Consider the following 17,103-nt stretch of genomic DNA (forward strand, 5'->3'; position numbering starts at 1 on the left):
TGAAAAAGAAAACTTTAAGGGAAGATAATAAAGTGTTCATGCATTGCACATAAATCATGCATATTCCTGCTATGTATTAGAACATGCATATTTTATCTGTTTTCTTAATTATTACATATTGGTGGACATTGCTTACTTAAATTGTGATCCCTGCTATTGCTTAAATGTTCCTTCATGCTTAGAAAATTGTTCCCTGTTGCATGCATGCTTAATTGAATTATGAAATTGTCATAATTGCATTCCTCTAAATTATTGCATGAAATCTTATCTGTATTTTTAGCTCACTTTTTTCATTAGAGGTACCTGTGCTCAGAATTTCGGTTCTGATACCCTACTTCTATGGTTTTTTGCAGCCGCAGGGATTAGTGAAGCGATTAGCTTCTGGGAGAGCTACAAGTGTCATACTTTTGCTGGACAGTTCACAGAGAGACAACGTGACTCAGTTTTCCTTTATTTACTTTTATGTAATTTAAATAAGTTTGATATATTTCTTGTAAATTATTGTTTAAAAACTCTTTTTTTTATAATTAATAAATAATAAGTTGCTATGGTTTGTAATGATAAGTGTAAGCTCTGTGTTGTGGATGGTTGTTTTATCCAATTGAAAATGAAACTGTAAAGGCCCCGAGTTTCTGAAAAGATTTCTGCAATTGATTTAATTTTTTTTTTCGTATTTTCAGGGAGCTGGAGAGGTTAGCTGGTTGATTATCAAAGTTCATCTCATAAAAAATAACATTTCTCGACACTTTGATGCGTTTGCTCGAAGGATCATAGCACCTGTACTCCTTATACTCATCTGCATACCCCACAAATTTGCATTTCATGGCTTTGTCTTGAAACTTATGTCTCAGCGAGCTGTCAACGTGCACATAACAAACAGATCCAAAAAACACGTAATTCATGGTAATCGGGATGAATGCCAAAAAGTGTAAAATATGGCGATCTGTTTTCTAACAGTGCCATGGGCAGGCGGTTTATCGCATGCACTGTAGAGTGGAAAGCCTCTGTCCATAAAGTAATAAGGAGATTACTATCATACATCGTGCTCATGACACTCTCAACAATATGTCAATGCTTCCTTTCAGGAATCGCATTTTGTTGAGGTGTGTGTGGGCAAGACACTCTTCTCCTTATTCCATTATGCTGGAGAAATTCAATAAAATCACTAGAGGAGAACTCTCCCCTTCCATCACATTGAAAATGTAGAATGTTTTCAGAGAAATGGTTTTTGATAAAAGAATAGAACTTTCGAAATAATCCAAAGACTTCAGACTTATGCTTCATGAAGAATATCCATGTGTAACGTGAATAACTGTCAACAAAGATAAGGTAATATCTACTTCCCGAACCAGAAGCAATTGGGGCAGGTGTAAAACCCGCAATTTTCCTGCATTCCATTTGAAATTTTAATGGGAAATTATTAATTTGGAGCCTGCGATCCAAGTTTCGGATCTAGGATCCATATAGAATATCATATATATATATATATATAATATGTCACATAAATGAAAGCTAACATGTGGATCCGCGGTTGGATCCATTTGGATCCGTCGTACGAACCCACTTCGGTAAGTCATCACAGATCCAACTCAAAGGGGCTTCCGGGTTTCGGGTCTGGACCCGAGCCGCGCCCCATGAAACGAAAAAAAAATATAACAGGGTAAGCATGAGTCTACCCTAGCAGGAGTCCATAACGCTGCTGGGGTGAGGGGGCACAACGCAGCCGCTGGGGAGGTTTCCTCCATTTTTGGGAGGCCACCCTCCTACAAATGGGGACCCGAACCCCTCTTCCTCCCACTCTCGCTATCTCTTTTCTCTCTCTACCCCTTGCTCTGCTAGCCTCGGTACCTCCCTCTTCCAGCCTCCTCCCATCTCCCTCTCGTTTCGTGTGTGACAGCAGGACACCGCCGCCGGCGACCTCCTTCTCGCAACAATAGCAACCCAAACGCCGGTCAAGGTAGGATTTCTGAAAATTTTCTTTTGGGTATTGACTGTGTTCGATCATGTTGAGGTGGGTTGCTGAGGAAACCCTAACTCGATCGACCTAGAGTTCTCTTGGGTTCTCGGTTGCCGGAAACCCCAAATCTGTGGGTTGGTCGTTTTGGCAGCTACAAAATCCGAGCATTGGGGGGGGGTTCGGATGTCTATTAAAAAGGAAAAAAAAATTCTGCTGGGCATGCGTAGGTGATCCGACTTAGTAGGTTTATATCATTGTATGTTGTGCTGATAAATTTTTTCTCAAGTTACAGGCTCTTTGGATCCAATAAGTGTAATCAGACATACTTATAGCCTTGGTTAAAATGTGGAATATTGGGTCTTGGTATCTCCATTAGCCATCGTACCGTTTATCATAAAATGAAATTTCTATTGGATGTCGATTTTCCTGTAGGAACATCGAATTTTGTTGAATTAGTTAGTATTATTATTTTCGTGGTTGTAGCAGCACCCTGTGGTCAAAAGGTAGCATATTGATTATCTTGAGCGGAGTGGATGCAAAACAAAAATTTTGTTTGTCGACTTTCATGAAATCATGATTTTCTTTCATTACGCTATGGCTTATTCCTTCTCAGTTGCCAAGGAAAACATAGAGCGGGAATGTTTCTTTAGGTTTGTTTGTTGAAGTGTGGTTTCACTGTAACATGCTTAAGATTCATGTTTTTTAATGAGAGTACAATATTTGGGATCTCTAGACTGAAAATTTATGCACAAATTCATAAACTCAAACAATCAAGCTAGAATATATATATATATCAGCAAACCTATGCATGTATAGGTCAAAGGCTTCTCAAATTTGACAGAAAATGATGAAATATACAACTAAATCAATAAACACAGTACTCTGAATCCTGAAAGTAGAAAACTACCAATGTTGGAGCTGGCATGGTGGGATATACCCAACTGCTTTAATGAGCCATGGACCTTACAGAATGTACTAGATGTGCCTATATTGTGACATACATCAAAATGCTATGTTTTTGCATGTGGTATATAAAGACAACGTATGTTAGTTTCAACAAATTGTAAACATTTCAAGATATTTATGAGATGCCTGCTTCGCCTTTAACATTTTGTAAACAGTATGCATGAAAATTCAATCTAGCATTAATGAATTATCAATAGTGGGTTTGTGAATGTGGCAATTATCATTTTACTAAATTTTATATCTCCATTGATGCTTATAAAGGACAGAGCTAAGTTAATGATGGTTCATGACAAAGAAAGTTTTGACCATTCTTTTAGTTTAAGTAAACCATGGTAGTGATTGATGAATAAGGATAATTTTCCCTCTTCACTCGTCTCTCGCTCTCTTGTCCCTCTCTCTCTGTCTGTGTGCGTGCGCCGGAGGAAAGGAGGTCGCTGGCGAACTTTGGCCACCAACAACCACCAAGGGCCGCGACAAACAACAACCACACTCCCTGTCATGGTAGCAGGGAAGGGCGACTCCAGCCAGCTCATTGCTTCCGCCATGGCAGCCTCCAATCGCCGAAAGGATCGCCGGAAAAGCTACAAAAAGGTACGGCTCTTCTTGGATTTGGGTGAGGAATCGAACCTGAGTTCGATTTTGGGTAGTGATTTGAGAGGTGGGGTTCGTAACGCCCGGAAAATTATGAGAAATTTGGGGTTTTCGGTAGGGATTTCAGTTTCTTTTCTTTTGCTGTATTCAAGCAGTGATGGGGTTTCGGTGAGGCCCTAAATCGATAAAAAGGGGGGGGGGGTCCGATTTAGGAAAAAGGGGTTTCCTAACAATGAATGGGGAATTTGGGGGTTTTCGTTGTAGACCTCATCTAGTAAACCTATTGAACGATTCTAGGTCTAAAATTTTTCCTTAAGGGTTCCTAATGTGGGGTTCTCAGTTTTCGATTTTTAAGGGGGAAAAGTTTTGGTAAATCCCACAATGGAAACCCCAAAATCTTTGATTTGGGGTTTCGGTTGTCACGAAGGAGGGATTTGGGGATGATTGACGAAAACCCCAATTCAGCCGATTTGGGTTTTCTTGATTAGGAATCGAGGTATATGCTTATGATAAAAAAAACTGTCTAATATATACTTGTTTAATATATCTGAGATGCCAACCATTCTTTGTTATAAGAATACACAGTGTAATGAGTGTAAATTTCAGTATATTAGCACATCTAGATATACTTGTTTATGTCGATAACATGTAATACTTACATTCTCTTGTTCTGAGGAAATGGCATTAGTACCGATTTTGGATTTTTTTTTATTGTTGCATCACAACATTGACGGTCAGATGTATGGGTTGTACACAACCTAATGAAGAAATAGTTCAATGACAGCTAATGGGATTCTGCTCTATGTTTCAGAATACATTGATTATCAATGTTAAGCATAAAGATGTTCAAAGTAATTACATACTGTACATTAACTTCTGTTTATAGTTTTAAGTCCATTGATAATGTTTGAATTTTTGGGGTATTAACTAAAATCAATTGTTGCTATATACTCACGGATATGGAGACTTTTCTGTAAGTATATGACAACCAAATTGGGTTTAATAACATAGAACTGTGACTCGGTATGGAGCTTGTACATGGAAAATAGAAAATTTTCCAGTAAGTGTAAATGACATTGCATAACAGAACCATGTATTGTATATCTGCCTGAAATTTTATTTCCAAATTATAGCATGATGAATACTGTGGATTAGTGCACCTCTGTACACGAAGATTTCTTGAATGAGAATGCATTCTAGCTGCATAATTCTAATGCTAAATACATATTGGGCTAACGTTCAAATGTATATTAAGCTGCACTTTTTCTGAAGTTTAAAGACATATTAAACTATATATTTCCGGATATTCAAATGTCTATTAGAATGCATATTTCTTAAAATGTTTGAATGCCTGTTATTTCTAAGAAGGTTATGTAACTGCTATTGTTATGATTTTGGTACTCGTGAGTGTGAACATGACTCGGGTACTAGTTTTCTTCTTGAACATGTACGCTTGATTAATATGTGAAATTGCACATGTACGCTCACATTCAAAGGAATGTGCATTGGTTAATACATGTATAGGAAGTAGCTACCAAACATTGTGAAAGTGCATATGGTTGAGTAATTACATGTACATGTTTGGGTTTATATTTATATGAATATACATGCATTTGACACTTTGGCTTAGTGTATGAATAAATACTACTTGGGTTTTATTGTGTGATGCATTGATGGCCTAAATGGACCATCGCCGGCCTGGAGAGCCGTGGGTTTGGTTTTCTTTTACATATGTTTTTAACTGCATCACTTAAACCACATAAGATGGTTTGGCACATTACTACACCGTTCTAGTTGATTATACGGGCTGAAGTTCCGTAAGGGTCCCCGCAGTGGAGGATGCGGGTTTTCACTTTACTTTTGCATATTGTGTTGCAAACTTAAAGAATTGACTTAAATAAAAATATAATAAGAACAATGTAATATACATTCTGGGATATCTCATCTGGAGTATGAGAATCTTGGATATCCGGTCTTGGGGAGACTGTGAGGATACAAAAACTCCGTGTGCTGTAATTTGGTCCCCTGAACCCGATATTGAGGTTTTCTCCTGGCCACAGTTTTAGGGAGAGTCCGCCACTTTACCCGGGAGTGGTGTGTTTGACACAGTTGTTGTTATGGTACCAAGGAAGTGACATTTGTGGGCGTGGGGTGTCTCTTGTGTCCCCGACATTAGATGTGGAGGTCTAATGTTCCGAAGGTGATTCGGTCAAGGGCTAAGTTGGAACCCAGTAATAAAATACAAATTGTGTGTTAAGCTACCCTGGGAACCTACTTGACCTCGGGGTTTGTACCCGTTTGGTGTATCCGTGGGCCACGGTAATTAAAAAGAAGAACTTAAAGATGTGTGCATTTAATAGGGCATGCATATGGAAAGATGAAACTTAAATGAAAGATAACAAAAAAAGAATCATGCATTTCACATAATCATGCATTTTCCTGTCATGCATTAGATCATGCATGTTTGAATCGTTATCTATATCATGACATGAGTTGGTGGTAGCATAGGATTTATTTATTGAAACCATGCTGCAAGATTTAGAAATTTAGTTCTTGATATATGGTACTGATTTACTGTTCTTGATTGGTGAGCATATGTAATTGTTGGTAGGTATGAATATTTGAATGCTGTAAATTTTACATCTGCACTCACTCAAATCATTGCATGAAATCTTATCCATGTTCTTTCTCTCACCTTGTTTCTTTAGAAGTAGCTGTGCTCAGAATTTCGGTTCTGACACCCTACTTTGTTGGTTTTTCACAGGAAATGATGAACAATGAAGTTGGACATGCATCTGGGGATGGATGAGTCATACTTGAGCTTGACCGCTTCAGCAGGGGACAAAGTGGCTCTTTCTTTTGTTTTAGTTCTTCTTGCTTCTTTCCAGTTGTCGCTTTATTTTCAGTTGAACAAAACCTTGTCTTTGAAATTTTCTCTTACTCATAAATAAAAGAATTAGTTTGGTTCTTATGGATGATGATTGCAACTTCGTTTGTGGTGGTTGGGCTATCCAATAGAAAGTGGAACTGTGAGGACCCCAGATCTCTGGGAAGGTTTCCGCAACTCTTAGAAAAAAAAATATTCTGCATTTTTAAAGGGTATGGATTGGGGTCGTTACACATTTGGAGCCATTATCACATCTCATCTTAATTTTTTTATGACTGATTATTAAATCTAGCTGAAGAAGTAACCCTTACCAAATGTGTTATCTGTTTTCTTTAAAAAATTGTTCGATAAGCTACTGCACCCCTATGTATGAAATGTTATATTTCTTTTCAACTCCATCGAGGTGTGTTTCTGAACTAATTCTGTGTTCAACTGCATTCTATATTGAACAAGTGTCATCACAAAGTAGTTTACCACAAAATTTCCGAGTAGCTTAATTGTTATTTTTGAAAAAAATATCTAGCTGGAAACAAATTGGTTAGAACAAACTCTCAAGGTACATGATACTTCTGTTAGCAGAGCAATTGGGTCATATTTATCAGATAAATACATATGATGGGTACTCATGTTTAGTATATGGTGAATAATGAACATATTTCCTGACAAGGAAATTGGGACGCATTGTTTGAGTGTGTGTGTATTACTAAGAATGAGGTTTAATGTTATGGCAGTGATTGGAAGTTGTGGAAATGTTCTAAACTTTGGGAAAATAACTAAATTAATGAAACCCAATTACTCAGTTGAGACCTACCTTGAAGAGGGTGGGTGGTACAAGACTTCGAGGACTTGTGGTTGGTGTCGAGCGTGAAGCGGCTCGTGGGTCCCCGTCTTCAGAGTTAGGGATCAGGACTACCTATGTGTCCTAGGTGGTAGTTCCACGTCTTCTGCAGAAGTTAGGGATGCATCCTGTTTTGAGTTGAGCCCTTCGGAGATTCTTTCCACTATTGGTCGCTCCCTTGAAGATTCAGTCTCCGTTAGAATGTTCGGGTTAATAAAATTACCTGGAATAATATACCCTCAAACGTTCTCTTCTAAGATGGTCACTTGTGCCCGTGTGTACCCACGGGATAAGATAATTAAACATCATTTAGAAGATTTAGGTGTCACAACCAGTGGAGACACTAGAGAGATATATGTAAGTTGTATTTCAGATGCTTTATATTATCAACTTGTAAATTAGTAAAATTCTTAACTTGGTGGATACGAGGTAATTAAATTGTTATCTGAAAGTGTACATGTTATTACATTGAGTGTGGCATACCTCACCTGCTTATCAATGTTGCATATTTGTTATTGTTAAATAACTGCTTACCTGCATATTAATGTGGCATAGTTGTTATTGTTATATAACTGCTCACCTACTCATGTACATGAATTTAGATCTTTGTTACATAGTGCTTACCTATTTTGATATACACAAAAGATCAACCATGACACTCATACCACACACTCGATTCACGATATACTTGCACTATCAGTACATAATTCCTGCTTAGACGTGATAGTCTAGTTCCTATTTTTTTACATTCTGAGGTCATGAGTAGTCACCACAAGCGGTTACATGAAAGGTTTCGATATCTGTTTGATCTACTGGTTCCCTAGCTAACTTGTAACTGATATGTCATCATGGATTCGTTCTTTTTAAATGTACTTTTGTAAAGTTTCATGAACTAAAGTGGAATAAATGATGTGTGGATTGTTTGAAGATCTTTTTACCTGTATCGCTCCATTCATTTCACCATGAGTTATAAAATAATTCTGCAGTATGTATAAAAAAGAAAAAAAATCTCGGTGTTTCTGGGTTAAGTTTTTGGGGCGTTACAGCGAATGTCTCCCTCGTGCGAAGATCCTTGACATAAATAGAAGAATGAGTAAATTCAACTGAGACATTAATATCATCAACAAATTTTGAGTCGAAAATAATATTTTTCTGAATATTTGGTGCATGAAGAACATGTGAAAGTTTGAGGGAAGACTTAGACATGGGTATAACAACATTTCAATGTGTGAGATGGAGTGGTGAGAATCATCTCCTGTGATTATACTATTTTTACAAACATAAGGAATAAGGTTTAGGAGTTTACCCGCATCACCTGAAACGTGGGTTGCTAACCCTGAGTCAACATACCAAATGCCTTTATCATTATGCTTCATATTCAATCCTGCCTGTGCTGCCAATAGTAACTCCTTTACTTCTCTCCCAGCCTTTGAGGTTTCTGTCTCTTTCTTAGCCTCTGATTGCGAAGATTTCCCTTTATTTTGGGGATTAAACCAACAATTTGCTTTAATATGCCCTCTTTTGTTACATAAAAAATAGGTAGGAATGGGCCTTTGACCTTGTTGATTGGGAGAAACATTGGGCGTTAGAAGTAGCCCACGACCCCCAAAGCCATGCCTTCCCTGTCCACCCTGCCTCGAAAGGCACCACCTCCTCTTCCTCTTCCGTAAGTCAGCCCTGTAGCAAGTATTTCTTGAGTACCTGATTGCATATAATTTTCTTTAGAGAAACCCTTCAGACTCATCTCATATTGCAACAATTTTGCACGTAGATCTTCGAACTTAGGAAGCTCTGGGAGACACAATAAGGACGTTGTCAGAACATGATAGTTTGGCCCCAGCTCACTTAGAGTTTGCTGTACTTTATCTTTATCATTAACGACACATCCCACAATAGCCAGCTGATCCGTGATGCTCTTCATTTTATTCAAGTATTCTATGATAAACATGAAATCTTTTTTCAACATCTGAAATTCTCACTTAAGAAACACAACTCTAGCCTCGGATATTTGCGAATATGTTTGAAGTAACTTGTCCCACAACTCTCTGGCTAAACAATCATCAGGAGTGGCTACAAGAACCTCTTGCGACAATGTAGAGGTGATGTATGCCACCAATGCTTGGTCTCTCTTTATCCAAGCGATGTAATTCGAATTTCTGAGAAGCACAATGGAAGATGCCCCTTTATCATCTTCCTTTTCCTGCGAAATAAACTCTGGAGGGGTTGGAATTAACCCATCCAAATGTCAAGAGAGATCTTGACTCCTTATAAAAGGAACGATCTGCCTTTTCCAAGTCAAGAAATTGGTATTATTTAACTTCTCAAAGACGAGTTGACTAAGAAAGTTAGAAGAAAGAGCTGTTTGTGGGAAGGAGGAATCCATTGAGGAAAACACAGGAAATTGGTGTTAAAAGGAAACGGAGAATTTCTGAACCAGATTCAGTCGATTGAAAAAATAAGCCACTTTTAATATTCTGTCCTTTTGTTTTGCAGAAGTTAAACCAGAAAAATTATATCCTGACGTGGTCCAGCGAACATGACAGGTCTGATTGTGTCAACGCTAAATCGGTTCCAAATCGATAAAGTTCCTTGTTGAATAAATATAATTAGTCTCCAAGAAATTCTGTAATATGGAATAATAAGGATGATAAATGTAAAGCAAAGATATTTCAAATAAAACCAGATTAGCAGCAGATGATCCTGTCGATGATCCCCTTTTTAAAATGAATGAAGATTATTGGCAAAGGAAGAAGAAGATAAGAATCAATATTTCAACGTGGAGAGATGTTCCCGATTTTCAAAGAAAGGAGTTTTAGAAGTGAGCGAAAAGAATGAGGAGCCAAACACTGATAAGAAGACACAGAAGATCTGAGATTGAAAATCTGGATTTGGATTTAAAGAGAGGTATAGATCAAAACACAAATTTAAAGAAAGATGCAAGAAAAACAAAAAAGACGCAGATATGAATTCAGAAAAAGACGCAGATTGGAAACTAGATCTGGATTTAGGAAAGAAAACACAGATGGAAAAGAAGCGTAGATTTGGATTCAAAGAAGACGCTGATTGAAACTCACAGGTTTGAAAAAACGCAGATTGAAATGAAGATCTAGATTTAGAAGAGAAAACGCAGATTGAAAGGAAAAGAACACGCAGATTGAAAGGAAACACAGTTTTGGATTCAGAGAAGATGCAGATTGAAACTCACAGATTTCTCGGCTTGGAACTTAAGATCATCTCTTTGGACATTCCTTTTGGAGAAGCAATCCCAGGCCCAGCTTTAACACTGCTCTGATAGCATGTTAAAAGATGAACTCCAGATTTACCTGTGCAAGGAGGAAAACGAATGACAGAGAAGAGGGGCTGCAGAATGTCACGGTTGAATTCATTATTCGTGACCGACCTATTCAGTAATACATATACGAAGTGATTACAAAAATTAGGGTACAGAAATACCCTTTAATAAACAATTAAAATTACATCATAACACGGCTTCTATATGGATATGGTTTTGGATTGAATCCAGATCCATAAACGACTTCTTTTCAAAGAACACAAGTGAATACAAGATAAACATTCAAGACCATACAACGAAATACAAAACTTAAGGACATAATATTGACTTGTCTGAGACTGGTTTGACAGTATCCATGAAGTATCATGGTGTGTCCCAGTGTTGTGTTGAAATGGGACACTTGTACCAAGTGAATTGTCCCTTTGACAGCTTCACATTTGGGTGCAGGTTCCTTTTATTTTTACTTACACACATCAACTTACATGTTATACATAATTAACATGCTCTGAAGTGGGATTGATTTGCAATATATTGGTTTAAAATGGGCACATTGGTTCAAAATTGTCTTGCATCATGTTCATCTCTCTCTTCCTCCTCCCCCCCTTTTTCCCTACAATTTGGCATTAGAAGTCATTGACAGATTGCTAGATTTTCACATTTCAAATGAACTCAACTGCCTTTTCTTTTTATATATCAGACATTGGACCTTTTTGCTCAGTTATGTCGTGAAAGAAGATATCCTTTCTTGAGACTTGATGGGACCACTTCAATAAGCAAAAGGCAAAAGCTTGTCAACCGGTTTAATGACCCATCAAAGGTTTTTAATTTCAACAATTTTTGTCCTTCCTACCAAGTATACTTGCATGCTTCATGGTGTGAAACACATTCTTTTTATACTGTAGGATGAATTTGTGTTTCTCTTAAGCAGCAAGGCTGGTGGATGTGGGCTTAATTTGATAGGTGGAAATCGATTGGTTCTATTTGATCCAGATTGGAACCCTGCTAATGACAAACAGGTGTCTGATTTAGACTTGAAGAGCAATGCATTTCCTTCATTTTCTCCAAGAGAGTGCACTTTTTTATTTTATTTCTTTTTACCTCAAATATTTAGGCGGCTGCAAGAGTTTGGAGAGATGGACAGAAGAAGAGAGTGTACATATACAGATTCTTAACTGCAGGAAGCATTGAGGAAAAGGTTAGTCATGATTGTGAAATAAGGAGCCCTTTGTTTGCTTAGGATTGGTTTAGTGTTCATGATAAATAGGGGCGTGTACAAGTAATAAAAGAGGAGCTAGAGGTTCATGCAGGTCTATCAACGTCAAATGTCAAAAGAAGGGCTTCAAAAAGTGATCCAACAAGAGCAATTAGAAAACCTTGGAATGCAGGTGATTCATGTCATTGCTCTGTGTTCTTAATGTTTAAACTTAGTTGTAGATATTTAAGATGAGATAATGCAGGTCAATTTTCTTTCAATGGAAGACTTGAGGGATCTTTTCACATTGCATGATAATATGAGGTAATAATGCTTGTATATATTTCATTGAAAAAACATGTTGATTGGAAAGCATAAAAAATTGTTTCACCCATCAGCATAAATTTTTTTTTGGAACCCAGGTCAGCCCAAACCAGTCCTTTTACTAGTGGAGGTGGTAAGGACCAGCCCTCTAGGTTGACACAGGCGATCTGGCCCAACATATATATTGCATATAATAGCCTATAATGCATGTATATGGAAAACAGAAATATGAGAACTAGAGTGTGGAGTAGGCATTGTAATGTGATATTGCAGAAATATAAAGAGTGCATACAAGTACTTACAACAATGAATAAAAGAGACAATATCACAAGTCCACAAAGGGACAATACAAGCACAAGCCTTTAAGAAGGCAACAATATAAAAAGCCTCTTATTGAGAAGAGAGAAAGCTCTCAAGAATGAATAATATACAAGGGATTCACCCCTATTTATACAAAAAGGAGAGGAGCAAAGGGGTGGCCAAAAGGCCTCAAAAGGAGAGCCAAAAGGGGGCTCCCATAGAGTCGTTGGGAGCCCCCAACGGTCACTTTTGTGACCGTTGGGGGCTCCAACGACTCTAAGGTTGGAGCCCCTTTAGGTCCTCAAATAAACTAAAAAAAGAATTTAAAAAAAATAAATAAAATTACATTTATTCAAAAAAGAAAAATAGTTGTTTTCTAAAACAACTATGTGAAATTACAAAAATACCCCTATCGGGTATTGATGTAATATACAATATATATATATATATATATATATATATATATATATATATATATATATATATATATATATATATATATATATATTAGATACATTTTAACCCCCCCCCCCCCTCAAACTTTACGGGGAAATGACAGAAAGTTTGCCAAGAAGAAACATGAAGCGAGGAGCCGAAAGAGCTTTAGTGAAGAAGTCCGCCAACTGATATTCGGAAGTGACATATGAAAGAGCAATAGTTCCTCGTAAAAATTCGTCACGAACATAGTGACAATTCATTTCGATATGTTTTGTACGCTCATGAAAAGTATGATTGCTCGCAATATAGATGACACTCTTGTTGTCGCAACATAGTTTTGAGGCTTCGGTAATATCAACTCCCATGTCTTTAAGAAGACTGCGAAGCCATACAAGTTCCATTGTCGTGGTTGCCATAGCCCGGTACTCAGCTTCAGTGGATGATAGTGAAACTTTCTGCTGCTTCTTGCATCGCCAGACAATCAAAGAGTCCCCTAAAAAGACACAAAAACCAGTAGTTGAGACTCGATCATTGGGATTACCTCCTCAATCTGCATCAGTATAAGCAAGAAGATTCAAGGAAGAAGAGGAGGATAGAAATAGCCCTTTATTGATGGTATTCCGAATGTAGCGGATGATTCAGAGAACATCACTCATATGCACAGTTGTAGGAGCATGCTGAAATTGGCTAACTGAGTGAACCGCATGAGTGATATCTGGTCTGGTGATGGTTAAATAGGTAAGAGACCCAATGAGTTGTTTGTAAGGTGTGGGATCTTCCAGAAGAACCCCATCCTCCAACCGCAATTTGGGATTAATAACCTCGGGAGTCTCTACTTTCTTATCATCAGAAATCCCAGACTTAGAACATATATCTGCAACAAGCTTCATCTGTGACAAAATATATCCTCTAAGAGAATATGCAACCTCAATTCCAAGAAAATATCTAAGAAAACCTAAGTCAGACATATCCAAATTATTTTTTAACATATTTTTAACATTAATAATACTACTTTGATCATTCCCAGTGATAATCATATCATCAACATAAAGCAACAAAATTACGATACTAGAACCTGCATGTTTAACAAAAAGAGCAGTGTCAGTATAACAAGAGTGAAATCCTAACTTTATCATGATATCACTGAAACGATCATACCAAGCCTTAGGAGCTTGTTTAAGACCATACAATGCCTTCAAAAGCCGAAGTGTTTGACCTTGCTTAATATTTATTCCGGGTGGCGGATCCATATAAACTTGTTCACTTAAACTTCCATTTAAAAAAACATTTTTTACGTCAAGTTGATAAATAGGCCATTTTTTGGTTGATGCGACAGCTATTAAGGTCCTGACACTAGACATTCGAGCTACGGGAGCGAATGTTTCTTCGTAATCAATGCCATATTCTTGGGAGTATCCCTTAGCAACTAATCTAGCTTTATATCGTTCTAAAGAGCCATCGCTTTTAGTTTTAACTTTGAAGACCCAGTGACAACCAATAGGTTTTTTGTGTGAGGGTAAATTAACTATTTCCCAAGTATTAGCCTTTTTTAAAGTATTTAGTTCAACTTGCATTGCTTCAACCCAATGAGGTATATATTTAGCTTGATTATAGTGGCCGGTTCAAAATAAGAATGTAGGGTTATTAAACATGCCCGATAGTTGGGAGTTAATGAATCATAGGATACAAACCTATTTGGGGGTATTGATATTCTAGAAGAATGCCTAACTTGTGGTTTCTCAGTGGATTCAGAAATTTGAGAGTATTTTTCGAGGGCACTAATAGGATTTTCTTGATTTCTTCTTGAGTAAACATTTATATTGGTATCACTATCATGAACATTTATATTTGAATCACTATCATTTGAGGGTGTTATGTCAAGAGGGGATACCTCACGAGTATCGTCTATGTTTTCAAGAAAATCTTCTTGTATGTCATCAATAAGATCATATAAGAATATATCATCAATTTCATTTGTTTCTTCTATTTTATCAAAATCGTTCTTTTCTAGAAATGTTACAACTTTTGAAACATATAATTTATCATTCTTAAAATCATAACATCTATACCCTTTTTTATTTTCACCATATCCTAGAAAAACACATTCAATTGCTTTTGGAGATAACTTATCCCTTTTATGTAATAGGACAAAACATTTGCAACCAAAAATACGAAGACGGTTGAAATCGGGTGAAAATTTAAAGAGTTTTTCATAGAGAGGAGCATTTTTTAACTTAGAAGAGGGCATTCTATTGATTAAATAGGTTGAGGTTAGAACGGCTTCGGCCCAAAACTTCTTTGGAATATTCCTAAAAACAAGTAATGTTCTAGCGGTTTCTATAATGTGCCTATGTTTCCTTTCCGCTAGGCCATTTTGTTGGGGAGTCCTAGAACATGACTTTTGATGGCAAATGCCATTTTGGGTTAAATAGTTTTGGAATTCGTGAGATAAGTATTCGCCACCGGAATCAGATCTTAAAATAGATATGTTATTTTGAAATTGATTTTGAACCTTTTTATGAAAATCTTTAAAGAAAGTAAATACTTCCGATTTATGACTAAGAAAATAAATCTAAACATACCGAGTAAAGTCATCAATAAACGTAACATAATATGAATAGCCCCCTTTACACATAACCGGAGAAGGCCCCCAAACATCCGAATGCACCAATTCAAAAGGTCTTGATGAAAGAAAAGTTCTAGTTGGAAATGAAATAGACTTAATTTTTCCAAAAATGCAATCTTTGCAATTAATTTCTTTTTCCTTACAAAATTTGTTTCCAAAAGGAAAGAGATACATTTTAGAATAACTTGGATGACCAAGTCTTTTATGCCAAGTTTCCATGGTTTTTTCTTGGACATAAGAACAAAAATAATTTGTAAGGAGATCGAGATGGTCCATATAATAGAGGTCTCCCTTTCTATGGCCTTGCCCAATCCGCTTCCCGGACCGGAGATCCTGCACAAAGCAACCATTAGATGAGAAAGATATTTCACATCCATGGTCGGCAATTTGAGAAACCGAAAATAGGTTTAAATTTAGTTTGGGAACAACTCTTACTTTTGGAACACAAAAATTTTGAGAATCTTTAAAAGAGCCAATACTTGAAATTTTTAAAAAGGTTTCATCGGCCGTAGAGACACAAGAGTCCTTTGAATTGGTGCAAACATCAATAAGTGCACTTTCATGAGGGGTCATATGAAAAGAAGCTCCGGAGTCAAGGATCCAAGAATACGTACCGGGTGATGATGTCGAGGCAATAGCCGCACCCGATGTGGAGGAAGAAACTTTTAGCATTTGTTGGAGAGCCATAGATATTTGTCCAAGAGTTTCTTTGATGTCATTGTTCTTGCCTTCATCTTCTTTGGTGGTGGTTTCTTCAAGAGAGGCCACTTTAGGCTTGAAGGTTCCAATAAGCTTTGGACAAGCGGGTCTAATGTGACTCGACTCATTGCAATAATGACAAACAATCATTTTTCTTCCTCCATTATAGTTTCCTTGTTTTCCAAAATGAGGAGGCTTATAGGTTCTAACATTGTTACCTGGTTTTGATACGGCAAGGACTTCATCAACATGCTTACTCATGCCAAGCCTTGTCTCCTCTTGAGTGATTTCGGCAATAGCATCCTCAGTAGGAGGAAAAAAAGATCTATGGAGAAGTGAAGATCTCACTTGCTCAAATTCGGGACGTAGCCCAAAAAGAAATTGAAACAATCGCTCTTGTTCCATTTGTTTTTGCCTTAAATCAATATCTTCCACAAAAACCCATTTTAGCTCCAAGAGAGCCAATTCATCCCATAGTGGGTTTAAGGCACTATAATAGTCTTGAATGCTAGAATCACCTTTTTTTGGTGGTTTTAATCTTTTCTTGCAAGAAGTAAGCTCTTGCAAGATCCTTTTGGGTATACATACCCTTCATAAAGGACCAAGCCTCATTGGCTCTACGAAATTTAGCTATATTAGCACATACCTTAAGCTAACATTATTCGTAAACCACTCAAGGATTTTTGCGTGATTGCTTTCCCAATCTTCCACTTCTTTTTGACGACTTTCAATGGCCTTGAGGCGAGCATCTCCTTCAAGAGCCTTTTCTTGACCTTCTTCCTTCGTGAGCATAAGCTTAGGTTCCGGAACGGTACCCATGACAAAACCCCAAAGCTTCTTTCCTTTGAGATTATTTTCCATTGCCGATGCCCACATCATATAATTCTTTCCATTGAGCTTGAAAGATAGGTCAATCTTTGTCTCCATGATGTTGCCAAGAAGTGAAAAGATATTCACTAAATATGAGATACACGAACCACACCTTTCCTTCAA

General features: G+C 37.2%; 1 protein-coding gene across 1 annotated transcript in view; it reads left to right on the plus strand.

Moving 5' to 3' along the window:
• RAD54 (DNA repair/recombination protein) overlaps window positions 1-17,103 on the plus strand; it is a 95,987-nt gene that overhangs the window by 35,581 nt on the left and 43,303 nt on the right. Inside the window, exons 14-18 of the mRNA XM_089992496.1 lie at window positions 11,229-11,348; window positions 11,434-11,547; window positions 11,643-11,726; window positions 11,839-11,916; window positions 11,989-12,047. Coding sequence (XP_089848622.1) covers window positions 11,229-11,348; window positions 11,434-11,547; window positions 11,643-11,726; window positions 11,839-11,916; window positions 11,989-12,047 — 455 coding nt within the window. The remainder of the gene's footprint in view (window positions 1-11,228; window positions 11,349-11,433; window positions 11,548-11,642; window positions 11,727-11,838; window positions 11,917-11,988; window positions 12,048-17,103) is intronic.

Source organism: Nuphar pumila, chromosome 2, assembly GCF_984573655.1.
Source record: "Nuphar pumila chromosome 2, dmNupPumi1.hap1.1, whole genome shotgun sequence".
Classification (NCBI taxonomy): Eukaryota; Viridiplantae; Streptophyta; class Magnoliopsida; order Nymphaeales; family Nymphaeaceae; genus Nuphar; species Nuphar pumila.